The 21,270-nt window shown below is 41.3% G+C and overlaps 1 protein-coding gene across 5 annotated transcripts in view; it reads right to left on the reverse strand.

Annotated features, from left to right (window-relative positions):
- The window catches only part of gulp1a (GULP PTB domain containing engulfment adaptor 1a), a 156,671-nt gene that overhangs the window by 921 nt on the left and 134,480 nt on the right, over positions 1-21,270 (reverse strand). For 4 of the 5 annotated variants that reach the window (XM_029636239.2, XM_065012589.1, XM_029636156.2 and 1 more), the window contains 8 exons: positions 9,449-9,510; positions 7,768-7,839; positions 6,716-6,814; positions 6,430-6,567; positions 6,066-6,182; positions 5,804-5,890; positions 3,857-3,998; positions 3,521-3,615 (listed from right to left, as the gene is read on the reverse strand). In XM_029636239.2, the coding sequence (XP_029492099.1) occupies positions 3,521-3,615; positions 3,857-3,998; positions 5,804-5,890; positions 6,066-6,182; positions 6,430-6,567; positions 6,716-6,814; positions 7,768-7,839; positions 9,449-9,510 (812 nt within the window). Of the gene's footprint in view, positions 1-3,520; positions 3,616-3,856; positions 3,999-5,428; positions 5,657-5,803; positions 5,891-6,065; positions 6,183-6,429; positions 6,568-6,715; positions 6,815-7,767; positions 7,840-9,448; positions 9,511-21,270 lie in introns of all 5 variants that reach the window. The other variant, XM_065012619.1, reaches the window with a different exon arrangement.

Genomic DNA, 21,270 nt, shown 5'->3' on the forward strand with positions numbered 1-21,270 from the left:
TAAAAACGTTTCTCAAAGTCAGCAAACTTGAGACAATGCAGAGTCTTGGCGAGCTGTATAACCAAGACTCTGTACATTAGAGTCATACTGGCCCCAAGTTTTTATTCTTGTTTGATCCAAAATAGCATGCATCCAAAGTCTACAGAATAATGGTTAGGGGATATGAAATCTAGAATGCCCAAGTTCTTTTCAGAAGCAGTCCGAGAAATGGCAAGTTCTGAGGAAGCTTTGGTCCAAATCCCTCTAAATAAATGTAGAAACATCATATATAAACCACAAAGTACACAAGAATCTGTATGACCTATGTATGTATAAAATAATAACAACAGGGCTTTGAATAAATCTGACTCTATGTTACCCTAGAATGTTCCAGAGACAACAAGTAACACAAATATGATGACGTGGGGATTGACAAGCAATTTCACATTTGCCACACATTTTCAGTTGCAAAATGATGGACAAAGATAATACTAGCTGCAGCCAAGTACACCCAACGCAGTATTTAGATCAGATTCGTTATTTATTCATATTTTATTGTTGACACGATAGATCAAATAAAAGAGAACTGATGAGAAAAGTAAAACTTCCATAGCCAACTGCTTTTAACACATATGCATCATCTTGATACAAGTTAAAACAAGGTTAAGGCTATTAATCACATTGTTTACAGGCAAATGTAACTTCAACTCCATACAAAAAGATGTGCACGCATTATGAAAAGGTGACGTTTCAAAAAGCCTACTGGGTGAACTTTACGGACGGACTGTATGCAGAGAGTATACAACAGAGTCAAACTGAACACATTCATTCACGATGACAAGGTCACAGTCACAGTACCCGGCAGCCACAAGAAGGGATCTTATGGGTCAAAATAGTGTAAAGGTACAAACCATCTCTGACGCTGCAGCAAAAGGGGCAAGAAATATAATGGAAACAGAGAGTTAAGACAGAAAAAGGCAGGAAGGAGAAGAAAGAAGTGAAGCTTAGCAGCAAACTATTGTCTCCTACTGGAAGTACAGTGGCATCCCATGAACTTCCCAACGAGTTAATCATGCAGAAAGGTTATTGTAAAGGTTTGCAGATAGCAATTTGCATTTGGATGCTAGGTTCCCAAAGTGCAATTGCAGTTCAAATAAAGAGTTTGAAATAAGACAGGAGCATTGCGGTTCAAACAGACATTGTATTTGTAATTACAGATAAGATGTGCTCCAACTATGGTAATAATTAACAAAAGTATCTATTCATGTGGTGCAACAGAATGTGTTAAAAAACAGCCCAACATGCCTATTCAATGCATCCTTAACACAACTACTAACAGTTGTAGTTTTGCATCGATGACGTGACAACAAATCTTTCTTTTTTTGCATCTGTAATCAATCAGTGACAACTAATCATTTGTAACAACAGCTTTGAAATAGCTAAAATATAGAATGATATTCCACTCAAGCCCTAAAATCCCATTGGATGATGTTACAAAATCCTTAGAGTATATCCCATAAGGAATATAGAGAAGTGAATGAGGATTAGATTAAAGTGATCAATGTAACACGCCTGCCCGACGGGGGCAGATGACGCTAGTACCTACTTCACAGTAGGGTTGTTTTGTTGTTGTTGCAGAAATGCCTACTTGAAGAAGTGAACCTTAATTATTAATCATGTGCCTTAATTACAAACTTGTATGGGATCCGTAAATATGAATAAAAAAAATAAATCATGGGCCTAGTTTAGCCAAGGAGAAAGAGCTTTATAGGGAGAAACACAGGATCCTTCCTGGCTAGCCAGGATTGGCTGAGATAATGGAAGAGTTGACCATGCTGACGGTTGGCCATGCATTTACAGTTGAAGTCGGAAGTTTACATACACCTTAGCCAAATACATTTAAACTCAGTTTTTCACAATTCCTGATATTTAATCTGAGTAAAACTTCCCTGTCTTAGGTCAGTTAGGATCACCACATTATTTTAAGAATGTGAAATGTCAGAATAATAGTAGAGAGAATTATTTCAACGTTTATTTATTTCATCAAGTTTACATACACTCAATTAGTATTTGGTAGCAAGTTGGTTGCATTTAAATGGTTTAACTTGGGTCAAACGTTTCAGTTTCGGATAGCCTTTCACAAGCTTCCCACAATAAGTTGGGTGAATTTTGGCCCATTCCTCCTGACAGAGCTGGTGTACCTGAGTCAGGTTTGTATGCCTCCTTGCCCTCACAAGCTTTTTCAGTTCTGCCCACAATTTTTTCTGTATGATTGAGGTCAGGGCTTTGTGATGGCCACTCCAATACCTTGACGTTGTTGTCCTTAAGCCATTTTGCCACAACTTTGGATCTATGCTTGGAATCATTGTCCATTTGGAAGACCCATTTGCGACCAAGCTTTAACTTCCTGACTGATGTCTTGAGATGTTGCTTCAATATATCCACATACTTTCCTCCCTCATGATGCCATCTATTTTGTGAAGTGCACCAGTCCCTCCCTCCCTCCCTCCAAAAGGTATGATCTTTGTCCCCATGTGCAGTTGCAAACCGTAGTCTGGCTTTTTTATGGCGGTTTTGGAGCAGTGGCTCTTCCTTGCTGAGCGGCATTTCATGTTATGTCGATATCGGAACTCGTTTTACTGTGGATATAGATACTTTTGTACCTGTTTCCTCCAGCATCTTCACAAGGTCCTTTGTTGTTGTTCTGGGATTGATTTGCGCATTTCGCACCAAAGTACGTTCATCTCTAGGAGACAGAATGTTTCTCCTTCCTGAGCGGTATGCGTGGTCCCATGGTGTTTATACTTGTGTACTATTGTTTGTACAGATGAACGTAGTACATTCAGGTGTTTGGAAATTGCTCCCAAGGATGAAACAGACTTGTGGAGGTCTACAATTTTTTTTCTGAGGTCTTGGCTGATTTCTTTTGATTTTCCCATGATGTCAAGCAAAGAGGCACTGAGTTTGAAGTTAGGCCCTGAAATACATCCACAGGTACACCTCCAATTGACTCAAATGATGTCAATTAGCCTATCAGAAGCTTCTAAAGCTATGAGATCATTTTCTGGAATTGTCCAAGCTGTTTAAAGGCACAGTCAACTTGTATGTGAACTTCTGACCCACTACAATTGTGATGTAGTGAATTATAAGTGAAATAATCTGTCTGTAAACAATTGTTGGACAAATGACTTGTGTCCTGCGCAAAGTAGATGTCCCAACCGACTTGCCAAAACGATAGTTTGTTAACAAGAAATTTGTGGAGTGGTTGAAAAACAAGTTTTAATGACTCCAACTTAAGTGTATGTAAACTTCCGACTTCAACTGTACATGTAAATTCTTAAAGAACATGGCGGGTCTATGGCTTAAGAGGGATGCTGAATGGGCGTAAACAAATATGAGCTCTCTAGCACTCATCCAAATCTTTTAAGGGGTGTTTCTCCTACTTTATCAACATGAGAGGGTAGGGGCCCCACCACTAGGGTGGAAGTCTATTCTCCAAACCTTTATAATAGCTTAAGATCATTCACAGACATGCAGTCACCTGTATCTCGTCCAGCTTGGACTGGATATCCGGGGGGAAGTCGGCTTGCCCACAGGTAAACGGATCGAAAGGTGCTGCACCAAAAAGGTCTTTACCTGTAAGGGAGAGACGAGATACTGTTTGAGATGCCACAACGTAGTAGTGTTTAAATGGGCTTTCATTGGTAACACTTATTTATTAAGTAGGCATTGTTTATGTTCTCATAGTATAACCAAAACACTTTCTCCCTAACGACCACGACCGGTGTTTTTATCCCTTATTTTGTGTGTGGTTGAATTCTAATTGGAATCTCACTGTCATCCTGGAACTGTAAAGTAACCAGAGCAGTGTACTCACTCATGTCTGAAGGAGATGTTGTAGGGGGCGGAGGGGGTGTGCCGTTGCTTGCGGGTATTGGCACCAGGGGTGTGACAGCAGAGAAGGGAACCATGTCAAAAACATCTGTGGATGTCTGGGGTTTCAAGGAGATGCTGCCAGCCTGTGAGTGTAGAGGAATTGGTTCATTCCAATTAGTCCCTTATGAAATGAGCATTATTCTGAGCTACAGTGCGCTCCAAAAGTAGTGGGAACAATGACAAATGTTTTGTTGTTCTGGCTCTGTACTCTAACCATTGTAATATTTGGGGAGGTTATATTTTTTGTTTTGGGGGGGGGGGTATGATATTTGTGCATCGGTAACTTTCTCACTCATCATTATTCACGATTTATTCAGGATTATCCGTAATCATGGTAACATCCACATTAACGTGCAAGTGTTTACAAACATATTCTATTCTTATTTACAATAAAAGTGACTCCAAAATGACACAATACATTATTTATCATTCATTTCTATTGGGCACAAAATAATCTGAAACACAACCAAAACAAACAGCAAATGCATCCAACAAGTTTGTAGAGTCACAAGCTTGATGTCATCATTGTGTGCTATGAATATAGGACCAAATACTCAACTTTTTATTACTTTAATACATATATGTGGAATATGGATGACAATACCTTCAAATTAAAGCTGAAACTCTAGTCATTGTCTCATTTCAAATCCAAAGTATTGGAGTACAGAGCCAAAACAAAAATGTGACTGTCCCAATAGTTTTGAAGCTCATTTTATATTCTGAAGTCAGAGTTATGAAGATATATTAGAACTACAGTCCGACTTCAAATCTAAATTATTGAGATAAGACTTAGAAGTTGATGAAATATTAATGAGCATACTTTATGTACCTGCAATGTCTACTCTACATTATACATTGAGCATACAAAACATTAGGAACATCTTCCTAATATTGAGTTTCACCCCCTTTGCCCTCAGAATAGCCTCAATTCATTGGGGCATGGACTCTACAAGGTGTTGAAAGTGTTCCACAGGGATACTGGCCCATGTTGACTCCAATGCTTCCACAGTTGTGTCAAGTTGGCTGAATGTCTTTTGGATAGTGGACCATTATTGATACACACGAGGAACTGTTGAGCGTGTAAAGCCAAGCAGCGTTGCAGTTCTCGACACACTCAAACCGGTGTGCCTGGCACCTACAACCATACCCCATTCAAAGGCACTTTAAATATTTTGTCTTGCCCATTCACCCTCTGAATGGCACACATACAAAATCCATGTCTCATTATTGTCTCAAGGCTTAAAAATCCTGCTTTAACCTGTCTCTTCCCATCTACACTAATTGAAGTGGATTTAACTAATTATATCAAAAGGGGATTATAGATTTCACCTTGATTCACCTGGTTAGTCTGTGTCATGGAAATAGCAGGTGTTCCTAATGTTTTGTGCACTCAGTGTATATGAGTTAAAGTGAACTATTGTTAACAAGAAAATAAATCAAGAAAATCAAGAAAACAAAACATGAATTAAGAATGAAGTAAAAGGCAGGAGGAGAAAGGTAGTTGTAACAGTACGCGAGGTCGGGGGATGCTGCATCCGTCGGCAGTCTTTGGAAGGAGAGCGGATTTAGCCGGAGGAGGGGTTAGTAGCCCTGCCGAGAGGTTGGACTCTGGCGAGCTCATAGGGGTGAGTGTGACCGAGGAGATCTCAAGACACGAGAAGGACGTCAGATTGTGACACCAGAAGAGCGAGGAGGGCCTTGAGAGCATGTAGGCCTCGTTAGTAGAGTTTATGTGCAGCAGCTGTGAAGAGATTACATGCAGAAGATTTAGTGGAAGACTGAAAGTGGCTAGTTAGTTCACACAGAACATGACAAACATCTTATTTGGGGTATTATGGGTTACTTAGGGAAGTCTAGAGACCGGAAGGGATGTCCATGCAGTTCTTACTGGTGGTACAGGAGCAATCATCAACTGCTCCTCCAGATCCGAAAGCTGCTTCTTTAGCTCAGAATTTTCAGTTTCCAGTTCTTGAATCTGTGAAAAAGAAGGATGCTTGTTTTGGAATTGATCTATAGCTACCTACCTTCAATACAGATATAATCTGTTATCATCAATATTATTGAATGGGGGTGTAGTGTATATCCAATCTCTATCCCATAAGAAGGAAGTGTCTCTCCCATATATCACTTGTCCAACAATTGAATCGTACTCTTTTCTGTAAGGTTCCTATCTGTTTCCGTGTCTCCACATCTTTTCCACCAGACTCAAGGAACTTCTTGTAGGCCAAGTCGAATGCCTGGCCAATAGTGAGTGTTATCTCCTCTGCCTGGAAGACAACAGCATCATCCATGAGTTTTTGTACAAAACTTCTTATAAAATGGTATTACTAACTGCATAGGAGCAATTGTCCTGAACATAATTCTACATTTGCATCGATTATTCACCAGAAACTATTCTTAATTTGAGGTCATTATCTTTATAATTTACTAGTGATTGTCGCATATAGACGGATCTCTACAGATAGTGCGGAACAAGAACTCAAGTTGTTAACTCTCAAAGTTAGTATTTCTTACACATTTCTCACTGTCAAACACGTAGCAGAGGTGTTTGTTTGACTCTGAGTCTTTACAGATGAAGGTGAATATCCTTTTATCCGTCTTGTCATCTGCACAGAAGGATATCCTATGCAACTGGCAGTTATATTGGACATCCTGAAAATAAAAAGAAACACAAATGCTTTGGTTTAAGACAACAATACCTCCTTGATAGCCCTTCACTCGAATGCTTCCATAATATGCATTAAAAAAAAAAAAAAAACTTGGAGCACTTATTAAAAGTATCCATGTCATGTGGACATACTTTTGTCTTGGGATCTAAGATCTTTACTCCATAAATTGATATTTGCAGTTCCACTTTCGGGGTCTTCTGTCCCTCTGATTTCTTGATATGCCTTTGAAACTGCGGAGAGGGGAGAGTAGAAACATTAGAATTCACTTATCAAAGCTACAGTCCGATCGATGGTCATGGTACTCCAACTTGCCCTAGCTCATTCTGAAGTGTAGTCTTTTATTGGAAGTGGTGAAAGTTACAATATCAATATGATATCATAAAATAATGATAACCCGCCCCATTTACCGAAAAAGGATATCCAAAGTTAATTAGAAAATGTCATTCTTCCAACACAGTGCAATACTCATTTGAATTAGGACGAATGTAAATTGCGCAATCAGAGCTTTTTTTTCACACCCATTTTCTGGGTACATGAAAATAACTTCCCCCTTGAATGGTCTCTCAATTGAGATTATTACAGAAGAAAACAGCAGATTAGCTGACATGCTGAGAGCAGAACGAGGCAGAGCAAAGGAGATCGGTGGCAGCAAAGCTGGCTGAACTCTAGCTGGGGGAAACTATATTTCTAAAGATTATGAAAATGAGGTTAGCTATAAGTAGCTGTCTTTGTTAGTAGACTAGTAAGTAATTATGATTCATGCTATAGTAAATTCCTGGCTACAACATGCTACATGCTCCTTCTCACATCCTCAGACCTCAAAATGAAGGTATAACTTGGAAGATTGTTGCTATTAGTATACCTTGAATTCTGGCTAGAATGTGCACTATGGTTACATTTATCTGATTCTGGCTAGAATGTACAGTGTGGTTAAATTGATCTGATTACAGTTAACCACAAAATCCTGAGTTTTAGGGTATCAACATGTGGAAATAAAAACTGACCTAAACTTCTAAGCTGTTGCTGGTGGGCGTAGAGAGACCCGCCCTGGAGTGCACTTTTCTGTCCAATGAGGTCCAATTTCAGGGACCGTCTATATACTCACCAGCCCCCTAGACGAAAAAGTGATGTAATACAGCTTTAATTCAGGTTTCCAAGGGGAAAAAGTGTATCGCTAACTTACCTTTAACTTTCTAACTGCATCTTTAACAATCTCTGTGCCTTTCGGTTGTTCAACTTCTGTGTTTCCAAGAAACTAGAATAAAAAGGGAAAATAATAAAGTGTCACTTTACTTTAGGCATACAGCTATACAGGATTAAAGTCACAATGCACTATAAGGTATCTATGAATGCCTTACAATGTCTGTATATACTGCATAAAATAGAGAAAAAAGGCTTCAGATTATAGGAGGGGTTTGCAGGAATCTCGCCCCCCACCCCCCCAAAAGGGCAGCACTACTGCTGCTATCCAACAGATGGAGCCAATGACCTTCAGACCTAAACTCCATCTGTCCATAGAAACAGTTATTCTCAATATGGCTTGCCTGGTTTAGTAAGGAGACTCTGTACTCTCCCCATTAGTGTTTCCCAATGGAATGGCACCAGGTTGTTTCAACATGACATGGGAGCAATATCAAATAATAATACAGCGATTTAAGGTTTCCTAAGATTCTTCATTCAGGAACATAATAAGATGCAACAATTGTTTAAAAATTCAGTGGTTCAGCCCATACTGTATACTGGTCTCTGACACTGTATCCACTTCCTTCCTTCATGATTTAAATCCACGATAGAACACAGTGGGTACACAATGGGCAAACAATGCCAAAAATCTGGGCAAACGATGCCAAAAACGACACTTCACCCTCCTATCAATAGAGTGGAAAGACGGATGGGCCTGTATTCAAATGGTGTCAGCATTTGCACCGGCCGTGACAAATGCTGCCCGCACTCAAGGACACATATGAGCGCAGCCCGGGTTCTGCAAATAGGTGCAGCAAATGACAGATACGCTACATGGGATGTAGAGTCTCTCGATCCTGAACTGTGCACTCTGTTCTGCTGGACTGTAGAGGCTGTTCCACTGTCTAAGCCCAGCCTGTGGTGATCCATCACCTTGGGAAGGTTATTGGCACAGGGACGGTTCCCTGCTGCACCTCACTCCCATCCACTGCCTGATGTTAGGTTTGCTCTCCTCTCTGCTGTTCCAGTCTTGAGCGGCAGCAGATGTGTCAGTTTGGACATTCTACTTTAGCCTTTTTTTCGGTTCACTTCAATAAGACATTTCGGGAGCTGCTGGATGTTCACACCGACAGGCGCTCTGCCTCCAATATGAGGGGAGTCTTTGGGTGAAGTAGAGCAGAAAACACCTTTAGATGGGAGACTCTCTTCCCGGGAGTTTATCTTTAAGATGTGTGCAGCATAACAAAGACAGAGAAGACTAAACAAGTCAGTTGTTTTGTAACGGTCTGTGGGTTTCCAGTCAAAGTCTACTGTTGTGTTTACTTTGCAGTCAGTCAGGAAGTTCTTCTAGGTTGCCTGTGTGTGTTTTTTCTCTTTGACGGTAGTGTGAAGCAGACACCTTTTTCAGAGCTAGGGAAAAACTCAAATCGCTTCCTATTGAAAGGGTTTTATTTTTTGACAAAGTCACAAACTATGTATAACAGAAAACAATCAGAGAACTATTCCCAAGTAAACATGACTTTTTCAAAGCCTCGGTTAGGTGTGAGACCTGTAAATAGGTATGCATGGAGGTATGCGGAACATCAATCTGAATCAGTGAAAGGTATTATTCTTCTAACTTCCAAAAACCTGTGAGGGAACATGATTTGGATTGCTTTGGAAAGGGAGGTCATGATACGTACCTTGGCATTGTAAGGTATGTAATGCTTTGCCAGAGCTTCTGGAGTGTGCATCCAGGATTTATCTGAAAAGAGATATCACAGCTGTGTCTCATGTCACTTAAAAATACAACAAATGTGTTTAGTCATTCATCTTTTAAACTGATATAAATCAACGTTTTGTCATTTATATATATATGTATATATATATATATATATTTAAAGAACAAATCAAGAGGATATAAGACAAATCCAAAATAAAGTAACTTTAACCATCCTTGGAAACAGCTACGGCCAACTTAAAGTTATGGGAATTACATTGTAAAAGGCAGTCGAAGAATTAAATGATTTAAGACAATTATTCATAACTGAGGTTCAGCCTCTAGAAGCTCAAAAATCTAAATCTCTCCAGGAACTGAGTTAGGAAGTACATCTGTATCATTGTGGTGACTGGGTGTATTGATACACCATCCAAAGTGTAATTAATAACCTCGCCAAGCTCAAAGGGATACCCAATGTCTGTTTTTTTATGTCTGACCTACCAATAGGTGCCTGTGTGAGGCAATGGACAACCTCCCTGGTCTGTGTGGTTGAATCTGTGTTTGAAATTCACTGCTCAACTGAGGGACCTTACAGATAATTGTATGTGTGGGGCACAGAGAGTAGGCAGTCATTCAAAATCATGTTAAACACCATTATTGCACATAGAGTGAATCCTCGCAACTTATTATGTGATTGGTTAAGCAAATGTATACTCCTGAACATATTTAAGCTTGCCATAACAAAGGTGTTGAAATCTTATTGATTCAAGACATTTCAGCTTTTCATTTTTGTAATGAATTTGTCAAAATAAAACATAATTCCACTTTGACATTATGGGGTATTGTGTGTAGGCCAGTGAAACAAAATCTCTAATATATTTAATCCAAATTCAGGCTGTAAGGGGTGTGAATACTTTCTGGAGGGGTTGTACGTCTTAATGAAGTGAAAAACAATTACACCTGCGAGTGGCCTTGGACAGCATTAAACTTGTGGAGGCCTGGTCATTTAGACAGAACCTTTCCCTACAAGCCAATGATGTGAATGAAAGTACCTATACCATAGCCACAACATCTCTGACCAACACAGCTGACCCATCTGCTAAGCAGTGACACAGCACTAGCTCTATCCATAACCACCATACGACTTATCATCAAAGAGTGAATGAGTGAGATCAATCTCCTGGTAATGCCTCAGGGTAGTGCTGAGCGATTAATCAAAGTTTCTGGGGAGTTTTGGTTATCAAACGCCTAATTGACCAAAGTTGGTTTAATTACTTGAATTCCATTTCGTTTGTTCTTATGTGAGCTCAATGCGCCATTACTGCGCCGTTACTCTAGAGAGAAATCAAATAATTCACAAGATAAATTAAGACAAGAGGTATGTAGGTCGGTGGAGTGAAGGGAGTAGTAGTTTTCATTAGGGAAATGTTCAAGCTAGTTCAGCACAGAAACGTGACATTTAACTACAATGACCATAATCCATTGTGCCTGTTCTTCCCTGATTGGACAGAGACTGATAACCTACACACAGACCGCATGTGAGAGGAATGTACACAACACAACAATGAAAGTTATAGAGACAGTCCGTGAAGTTCCTCTACCCGATTGGTAGTTGGTAATAAGCAGTCTTCAAAGTATGCCTTATGTACTTTGAAGAACTTGTAAAATGATTTTGTAAGACAGCTCTGCAGCATACTAGCTATGTAGGATGACCCAAACATGGTATTAGGAGCACAGAGATAATGTTAGATGGTTGTCTCCTGACAAGCTGTTACTGCCTGAGCAGAGATGAGATGACCAAAAAAGTATTTAAAATAATTATGTCAAATATAAACTAAGTGATATACACAACTGAAATATTTTATTATTTTATATTAACTTCCTCTTTTTCTATTGATGTTTACCCAATGTGGACAGAGACAATGGAATGTTTTCAATGTTTTGTCAATTGAATGTTCACTATTTTGGGCTTAAAAGCTCAAATCTTTTTAATGTAATTATTTCATAATGCATTTAAAGTTGTAATTATTTTTCAAATAGAAACCGAAATCCACCCCCCCCCCCCCCCATAATTCTAACTATGATGAATTGGGACAGGTCCAGAAGTCACTGCAGCAGAGAAGGCAGGAAGCCCAGACACTTTTTCTATGCGTCAGCACCCAGTCTTGATTAATAGAGGCGTCCCCACCTCTCGTGCCCACTTGATATAAAACTGCAAAAGGCGGACTGTACAGTCGCTCAAAAAACAGATTGGCACCGGAGGGGAAACAAGTTGATGGGGGAAATAAATCGCTGTGGGCATGAGAGGATGCGTCTGAGAGTCTGAAGGTCCGTTTCATGTGACGTGTGGGTCCTAAACAGTCCGAATCAGTGACAGCTTTAAGTTTACACGTCATGTCAAAACAAAGGTGCCTGGTGGAGACTACAGGGGATGATGCATTTCAATGCTTCATTCCTACAAAAAAAAAAAAACAGATATATTGGGATATATATTCATATTGCTAGCTTGACAGCCTATACAGCACCACACAAGTAACGAGGTGATACAGTAATACAGAGCTGGATTAAAATAGTGTCTGTTTTCTTTCAAACATTTGAGATGTGCTTTATTGAGCTTGCCTGGCACAATGACACCACTGTAATTGTCCAAATAGTACCAACCCTGCACATCTGGCACTCCAGACCCGCTCCAATCAAACACCTTTCAAAGTATTTGAAAGTAATCAAACAATAACAGTACTTTAAAGCTAGCGCTTTGTGTGAACTTAAAAAAACAAGTGCATTTTCAGAACTACAGTTAGTAGTAAAGCCTTCTGGAGTTCCAGACGGACCAAGCCGGAGCTCATTATCTCCCGTCTATATACTGTATATTCACTTTAATGAATTACACAGGTCATGTTATCTGGGACGGCAGCAACGCATCGCTCATGGGCCAGGCTAGCCATTGCCAGCACTCAGCTCATGCAGCAAAACAATGTCCAATTCATCTCCCATTTGTCCCGTTTAGAGTTCAGCTGGATCGATCAGTACACTCCGGGGGACTAGAAGTCTAAAATACCTCCAACAGTATTTAACACCTCTACATATCCGTTTCAATTCAATGGAGAGGACAGATACAAATGGATAAACATTAAGGTCAAATAAAATACAATCGACCTCCTCCAACAATGCAATACAATGAGGGGAGCGTATTTGCCAGTGAATAGGACTCAGAGTGGAGACCGTCCTTGTGTTCCTTTCGCACTTAGATTTCCAACCATCATCACCTGAGGGTAATGAAGATAGAGAATTTTGCCTCAACAGTCGATAATGGTTTTATATTTATGTTGCACTGATCTCAAGGCCATTTTTGAATCATATTTAGACATTTTCAACGTATGGTTGTTTGTTGAAGCTACAAGAGTAAAGCCTTCCATTATCCCACAGGTTACTCATCATCATCCTTCCAGAGGAAGACTCAAAGGTCAGAGTGAGAAAAGCAAAACTTTGATTTTCTCAATCAAGAGAAAGCCCTCTAAAAACAACTTTGTAAGCTTAAACCTAATTAGCATACACTGTATAGGTAGTGATTGCAGCACAATTGCTCCGATAAGGTTGTTCAATGCAGGAAACAGTAATTCACCACTGCGTTTGCGTTCTATCGAGTCAAAACTGACAATGAGTTTGCAACCCCTTAGTCAAGTCCGTTTTCTCAGGGCTTCCCCAAACTCGGTCCTGCCCCCCCCCTCCCTTTTTTTTTCTTTGACAGGGAAATTATTAATGAGCATCTCTCCTCTCTGGAAATGGTTTCCACTGTCTTAATGTCATTGTAACACTTACGAATGTCACCTAGCCTATGACATTTCCCTTAGCTTTAGATGTGAACCACTGCTTGCATGGCTGCTTTGCTCAGCTATTGCAGTGTTACCTTCCCAAACTTGGTCATGACCCCCGTTGCACATTTTGTTTTTTGCCCTATTTAAATCATCAAAACTTCATGATGAAGTTATTTATTTGAATCAACTGTGTAGTGCTAGGACAAAAAGCAGTGGTTCACATCTAAAGCTAAGGGAAATGTCATAGGCGAGGTAACATTCATAAGTGTCACAATGACATTAAGGCAGTGCCCTTTGAGGGAACCATTTCCAGAGAGATGCTCATTAATAATTTCCCTGTCAAAGAAAAAGCAGCTTTTGAAAAGACAGTAGCTGTATAATGAATGAACCAAATGGTTTATAGGGAATAGCTCTGTTGAAAAAGTATATATAATAATTTTATAGATGACCTCTGACATTTATCTACAGGTATACTTGTCATCTCTGGGATGAATGGCATTCCAAATAAAATGAGACTTAACAGGCCCCAAACACATTTAGTACAATCACTCTTCCATCCCCATAAAAATGCGAGCATATAATAGTTGTCAATAATTTTTACAAGACACAGCTCTCTATATTACTTGTCCAGCTGCCTCATTTGTCTGCTGGTCAGAGGAGTTAAGCTAGTCTGGTGGACTGCCCTGATGTCTTACTCCCAAACGCATTGATGATTACATACACATATATTTCCTGGCCAATCCAAACACTTATGATGCCTCTCTGAGGAAGTCAAACTGACATATTTTAATAAGTATAATGTGACCCTTGTTTCAAAGGAGGTCATTCTCTGAGCACCATGAATAATTTGGACATTATATTCATTATATGGAAAGCCCATTGTTACAAGGACTGAAGTCAATTCCAAGTCAGAAGTGGAATAGCACATGGAATCAGGACAAAACTGCCCCACTCACAGTATCAACGCTGAATAAAACTAATGGTGGACTGATATCTACACAACATCAACATACACCAAACGCCTATCTTTTGTTGTATACTTTCCAAGACTGTACAGTACATATTCTATTTTATTATTCCTCTGCAAGTCTCCAACTCTCCTTGATCATCTTCCTCAAAGAAAGCTGCATCCAACATCATCGCAAGACCACCCAGTCATGTCTCCGGGCATCAGAAATAAACATAGGTGATACAAATGATCAAAACCCCTCATGGCAGCACTTGCTAGATATGATAAACTCAACAAAACACAGAAATAAAGCCCCCATGTTGTCAACCAAACCTGTACCAGAATGATACTAGTATTACAATGACAAAAACATCAAATCGTTTGAGCATAATCATTTGGTCAGTTGAACACAAGGCTTCACAACGGGACACAACTGTGCAGCCAGACATGTCCTATATGGTGCCTTTGTGATTCCAAACATCCTCTTGCTTTCATTTATCTCTAAAATCACAGCAGTCTCGTCGTTCAATGTTCAGCGACTGGTAATTGGACGCACAAGTCCGGAAAGAAATTGACGAGAGAGATTTGTACCCAATTATTTCTCTGTCATCATCAGATACAAAAGTGTCTCTGTGCCACAGGCCCCTGGTGACTACAGGATAGCACGTTTCACTTGGAGACAAGTATATTTTTTACCTGTTGAGTTTACAGTTGCAAAGTCTTAGGAAATCTTTGCATGGATGATAGAATCACATACCCTGAAAATTGTTGCTGATGGACCTAGAGATGTGTGTATTATTTCAATTTGCACCTCATTAGCTTAAAGGTTAAGGTTAGCATGACCGGGTTAGTTACATGCAGCTTATGCCGTTTAAAGGGATATCTGCATACTTCATTATTATTATTTGGGCATAGCAATTTCAAAGCTACCATTTGATTCTGGTAATGTCAAGGATGTAGGATTAAAAGAAAAATGCACATACAGTACTGTAACAAGCTTTGAAAACACATGCACTACTTTGATAATTAGGCATCTTTCATACATACACATACTGCATTATACAATGAGTTAAAACAACCTCATTTTAAACACAGTCTGAAAAGTGGGAATTGCTTGTATGAACACCAGGCCTGGGTTCAAATACTACTTCAAATATTTTCACATACAGTGCCTTCGGAAAGTATTCAGACCCCTTGAAATTTCACACACTTCAATATATTCTAAATTAGATTTTTTTTAAAACAACATATCAGCAATCTACACACAATACCCCATAATGATGAAGCAAAAAAGGTTTAAAAAAAAAGGCACAAATCTGGGGAAGGGTAGCAAAACATATCTGCAACACAACAATCTCTGCAGCACTCCACCAATCAGGCGTTTATGGTAGAGTGGCCACTCCTCAGTAAAAGGCACATGACAGCCTTTTGGAGTTTGCCAAAAGGCACCTAAAGACTCTCAGACCATGACAAACAAGCTTTTCTAGTCTGATGAAACCAAGATTGAACTCTTTGGCCTGGTCTGGAAGACCATCCCTACGGTGAAGCTTGGTGGTGGCAGCATCATGCTGTGGGAATGTTGTTCAGCAGCGGGGACTGGGAGACTAGTCAGGATTGAGGCAAAGGAATGGAGCAAATTACAGAGAGATCCTTGATGAAAACCTGCTCCAGAGCGCTCAGGACCTCAGACTGGGGTGAAGGTTCACTTTCCAACAGGATAACAACCCGAGGCACACAGCCAAAACAACACATGAGTGGCTTCGGGACAAGTCTCTGAATGTCCTTGAGTGGCCCAGCCAGAGCCCAGACTTGAACCCGAATGAACATCTGTAGTGGAGCAGGTTGAGCAGGTTGAGAGCTTCAAGTTCCTTGGTGTACACATCAACAACAAACTAGAATGGTCAAAACACACCAAGACAGTAGTGAAGAGGGCACGACAAAGCCTATTCCCCCTCAGGAAACTAAAAAGATTTGGCATGGGTCCTGAGATCCTCAAAAGGTTCTACAGCTGCAACATCGAGAGCATCCTGACCGGTTGAATCACTGCCTGGTATGGCAATTGCTCGGCCTCCGACCGTAAGGCACTTCAGAGGATAGTGCGTACGGCCCAGTACATCACTGGGGCAAAGCTGCCTGCCATCCAGGACCTCTACACCAGGTGGTGTCAGAGAAAGGCCCTAAGAATTGTCAAAGACCCCAGCCACCCCAGTCATAGACTGCTCTTTCTACTACCGCATGGCAAGCGGTACCGGAGTGCCAAGTCAATGACAAAAAGGCTTCTCAACAGTTTTTACCCCCACCCATAAGACTCCTGAACAGGTAACCAAATGGTTCCGGGACTATTTGTATTGTGTGCCTCCCCAACCCCTCTTTTACGCTGCTGCTACTCTCTGTTATCATATATGCATAGTCACTTTGACTATACATTCATGTACATACTACCTCAATTGGCCCGACCAACCAGTGCTCCCGCACATTGGCTAACCGGGCTATCTGCATTGTGTCCCACCACCCGCCAACCCCTCTTTTTACGCTACTGCTACTCTCTGTTCATCATTAATGCATAGGCACTTTAACCATACCTACATGCACATACTACCTCAATAAGCCTGACTAACCGGTGTCCGTATATAGCCTTAGTACTGTTATTTTCAAATGTCTTTTAACTGTTGTTTTATTTCTTTACTTACCCCCCCCCACACACACACACACCTTTTTTTTCACCTGTTGTATTCGGCGCATGTGACAAATAAACTTTGATTTAACATCTCTGGAGAGACCTGGAAATAGATGTGCAATAACACTCCGCATCCAACCTGATAGATCTTTAGAGGATCAGCAGAGAAGAATGGAAGAAACTCCCCAAATACAGGTGTGCCAAGCTTATAGCATCATACCCAAGAAGACTGGATGCTGTAATCGCTGCAAAAGGTGCGTCAACAAAGTACTGAGTAAAGGGTCCGAATACTTATGTAAATGTGATATTTCAGTTTATTTGAGCAAAAATGTCTAAAAACCTGTTTTACTTTGTCATTATGAGCTATTGTGTGTAGATTGATGAGAAGAAAAAATACATTTAATACATTTTAGAATAAGGCTGTAATGTAACAAAATGTGGAAAATGTCAAGGGGTCTGAATACTTCCCAAATGCACTATGAATTCGAAGTAAGTATTCAGGTATTTTAATATATTTGGAAATAAACTTGGAGAGCACATTGAATTTGAAAATACTCAAATACACTGATTAAAATACACTCCCCTGCATTTAACCAAGGTATTTGAAAATATAATTTGAAAATATAGCTGCGAGCAGCATTGAATGGGGTTCACAGGATGACAGAAAGGACACAAGATCAGTTGGATAACAAAGCAAGCACTATTGTGTCGGAACTATTTCATTAGGTGCAATTCTTCATGAGAAGAAAATTGATTTTTTGTGTGCATATTCTAGCCTTTTTGCATCATCTTCAAATGCGTCAACGTTGTTTTCTCAAACTCTTTAGGGACTATTGTGAGTCCAAAGACCAAATTTGGAGTGAATCTGACTATTGGTCCATGAGAAGATTTGATATGATTATTTTAAACGTTAGGTTCTTAACTGACTTGCCTAGTTGAATAAAGGTTCAATAAATGCTAATAAAATATTGGATGTCTGCTTTTTTTAAAACACTATTACTACACACAGAGTGAGTCCATAGAGACTTACCCCAAAACACTCACTGCCAAAGGTGTTTCTACAAAGTATTGACTCAGGGGTGTGAGTAGTCTCAAAGTTAATGGATGTGAACTGTGAGCTGGAAACTGTGACAAAATCTTTAGTATTACTAATCCATAAACATGACAGAAAGCAATTGCAAGTGTTCCCATGTTCCCATTATCTGTCCTATTTGAGAGATATAATTCACAAACTGAAATGAGCTATTTAGCATTACCCATATCAATTAGTCTAGCTTTAAGATATGCTGTATTATATGTGGTTGACAGTTTATTGTTATGACATTATACATTACGTGAGCCGCCACATGGAAATGCCAACCCTGACTTGCATAGGTACGTGGTGCCAAACTAGATCAGAACATCTACTGCTTTCTCCGTCAGGCAGGAGACTGCTTCCTGCTGCAGATGAGCAACCCAGAACTGTGTGAGTGTGTCTCAAAAAGCATCCGCTTCAGTTTATTCCAGTTCAGAATAAAAAACATTACTTGTAACAGCAACAGTTCCAACCTAGACTTAATTTTTCATATGAATCTGTACTATTTCTTAGGGCTGGAGTGAATCTGACTATTGTCGCGTCCGCACTTCGGTCTGCACTTCGGTCTGCAGGTAGTATAACTTTTCATTACATTTCATTATAGTACAACGGTTTGATTTGTCTAATCTTAGCAATTTCTTCTTAGCTAGCTACATAGCCGTCTTTGTATCAAAGATAATTGCGTAATTATCGTATTTCGTCGTCCTAACGTATCTGCCCAGCAGCTAGCCAGCTAGCTAACGCCCACCGTCTACATAGCTAGCTACATAGCCGTCTCTGTATCAAAGATAATTGTGTAGATAATTGTGTAGTCTAGAGCGATTTTCTAGGTTACCTAGCCAGCTATTGTCGTTCTTTTAACACAACGTAACGTAATCAACACTGCTAGCTAGCTAGCTAGCCAGCTAGCCCCTGAATCAACAACGCAGCCAGTTATTTGTCGTCCTTAACGTAGGAGACACTGCTAGCTAGCCAACAGCTAGCCAACGTCTACCGATTAGAACTCAACAACCCGGTCGCATTCCGCCTCGCTCCACAGGTAGTATCACATTTTCATTTCATTTCATTACAGTACAACGGTTTGATTTGTTTGATCGTAGCTAGCTACATAGCTAGCTACATAGCCGTCTCTGTATCAAAGATAATTGTGTAGTCTAGAGCGATTTTCTAGGTTACCTAGCCAGCTATTGTCGTTCTTTTAACGCAACGTAACGTAATCAACACTGCTAGCTAGCCAGCTAGCCCCCGAATCAACAACGCAGCAACTGCCAGTAGCCTACAAAGTCAACAACGCAGCCACTGCCAGCTAGCCTACTTCAGCAGTACTGTATCATTTTTAATCATTTTAGTCAATAAGATTCTTGCTACGTAAGCTCAACTTTCTGAACATTCGAGACGTGTAGTCCACTTGTCATTCCAATCTCCTTTGCATTAGCGTAGCCTCTTCTGTGCCTGTCAACTATGTGTCTGTCTATCCCTGTTCTCTCCTCTCTGCACAGACCATACAAATGCTCCACACCGCGTGGCCGCGGCCACCCTAATCTGGTGGTCCCAGCGCGCACGACCCACGTGGAGTTCCAGGTCTCCGGTAGCCTCTGGAACTGCCGATCTGCGGCCAACAAGGCAGAGTTCATCTCAGCCTATGCCTCCTCCAGTCCCTCGACTTCTTGGCACTGACGGAAACATGGATCACCACAGATAACACTGCTACTCCTACTGCTCTCTCTTCGTCCGCCCACGTGTTCTCGCACACCCCGAGAGCTTCTGGTCAGCGGGGTGGTGGCACCGGATCCTCATCTCTCCCAAGTGGTCATTCTCTTTCTCCCCTTACCCATCTGTCTATCGCCTCCTTTGAATTCCATGCTGTCACAGTTACCAGCCCTTTCAAGCTTAACATCCTTATCATTTATCGCCCTCCAGGTTCCTCGAGAGTTCATCAATGAGCTTGATGCCTTGATAAGCTCCTTTCCTGAGGACGGCTCACCTCTCACAGTTCTGGGCGACTTTAACCTCCCCACGTCTACCTTTGACTCATTCCTCTCTGCCTCCTTCTTTCCACTCCTCTCCTCTTTTGACCTCTCCCTCTCACCTTCCCCCCTACTCACAAGGCAGGCAATACGCCGACCTCATCTTTACTAGATGCTGTTCTTCCACTAACCTCATTGCAACTCCTCCAAGTCTCCGACCACTACCTTGTATCCTTTTCCCTCTCGCTCTCATCCAACACTTCCCACACTGCCCCTACTGGATGGTATCGCGCCGTCCCAACCTTCGCTCTCTCTCCCCCGCTACTCTCTCCTCTTCCATCCTATCATCTCTTCCCTCTGCTCAAACCTTCAACCCTCCTGATTCTGCCTCCTCAACCCTCCTCTCCTCCCTTTCTGCATCCTTTGGCTCTCTATGTCCCCTATCCTCCAGGCCGGCTCGGTCCTCCCTCCCGCCTCCGTGGCTCGACGACTCATTGCGAGCTCACAGAACAGGGCTCCGGGCAGCCGAGCGGAAATGGAGGAAAACTCGCCTCCCTGCGGACCTGGCATCCTTTCACTCCCTCCTCTCTACATTTTCCTCTTCTGTCGCTGCTGCTAAAGCCACTTTCTACCACTCTAAATTCCAAGCATCTGCCTCTAACCCTAGGAAGCTCTTTGCCACCTTCTCCTCCCTCCTGAATCCCCCTCCCCCTCCCTCCTCCCTCTCTGCAGATGACTTCGTCAACCATTTTGAAAAGAAGGTCGACGACATCCGATCCTCGTTTGCTAAGTCAAACGACACCGCTGGTTCTGCTCACACTGCCCTACCCTGTGCTCTGACCTCTTTCTCCCCTCTCTCTCCAGATGAAATCTCGCGTCTTGTGACGGCCGGCCGCCCAACAACCTGCCCGCTTGACCCTATCCCCTCCTCTCTTCTCCAGACCATTTCCGGAGACCTTCTCCCTTACCTCACCTCGCTCATCAACTCATCCCTGACCGCTGGCTACGTCCCTTCCGTCTTCAAGAGAGCGAGAGTTGCACCCCTTCTGAAAAAACCTACACTCGATCCCTCCGATGTTAACAACTACAGACCAGTATCCCTTCTTTCTTTTCTCTCCAAAACCCTTGAACGTGCCGTCCTTGGCCAGCTCTCCCGCTATCTCTCTCAGAATGACCTTCTTGATCCAAATCAGTCAGGTTTCAAGACTAGTCATTCAACTGAGACTGCTCTTCTCTGCATCACGGAGGCGCTCCGCACTGCTAAAGCTAACTCTCTCTCCTCTGCTCTCATCCTTCTAGACCTATCGGCTGCCTTCGATACT

This window comes from Oncorhynchus nerka, linkage group LG1 (genome assembly GCF_034236695.1).
Source record: "Oncorhynchus nerka isolate Pitt River linkage group LG1, Oner_Uvic_2.0, whole genome shotgun sequence".
Lineage (NCBI taxonomy): Eukaryota > Metazoa > Chordata > Actinopteri > Salmoniformes > Salmonidae > Oncorhynchus > Oncorhynchus nerka.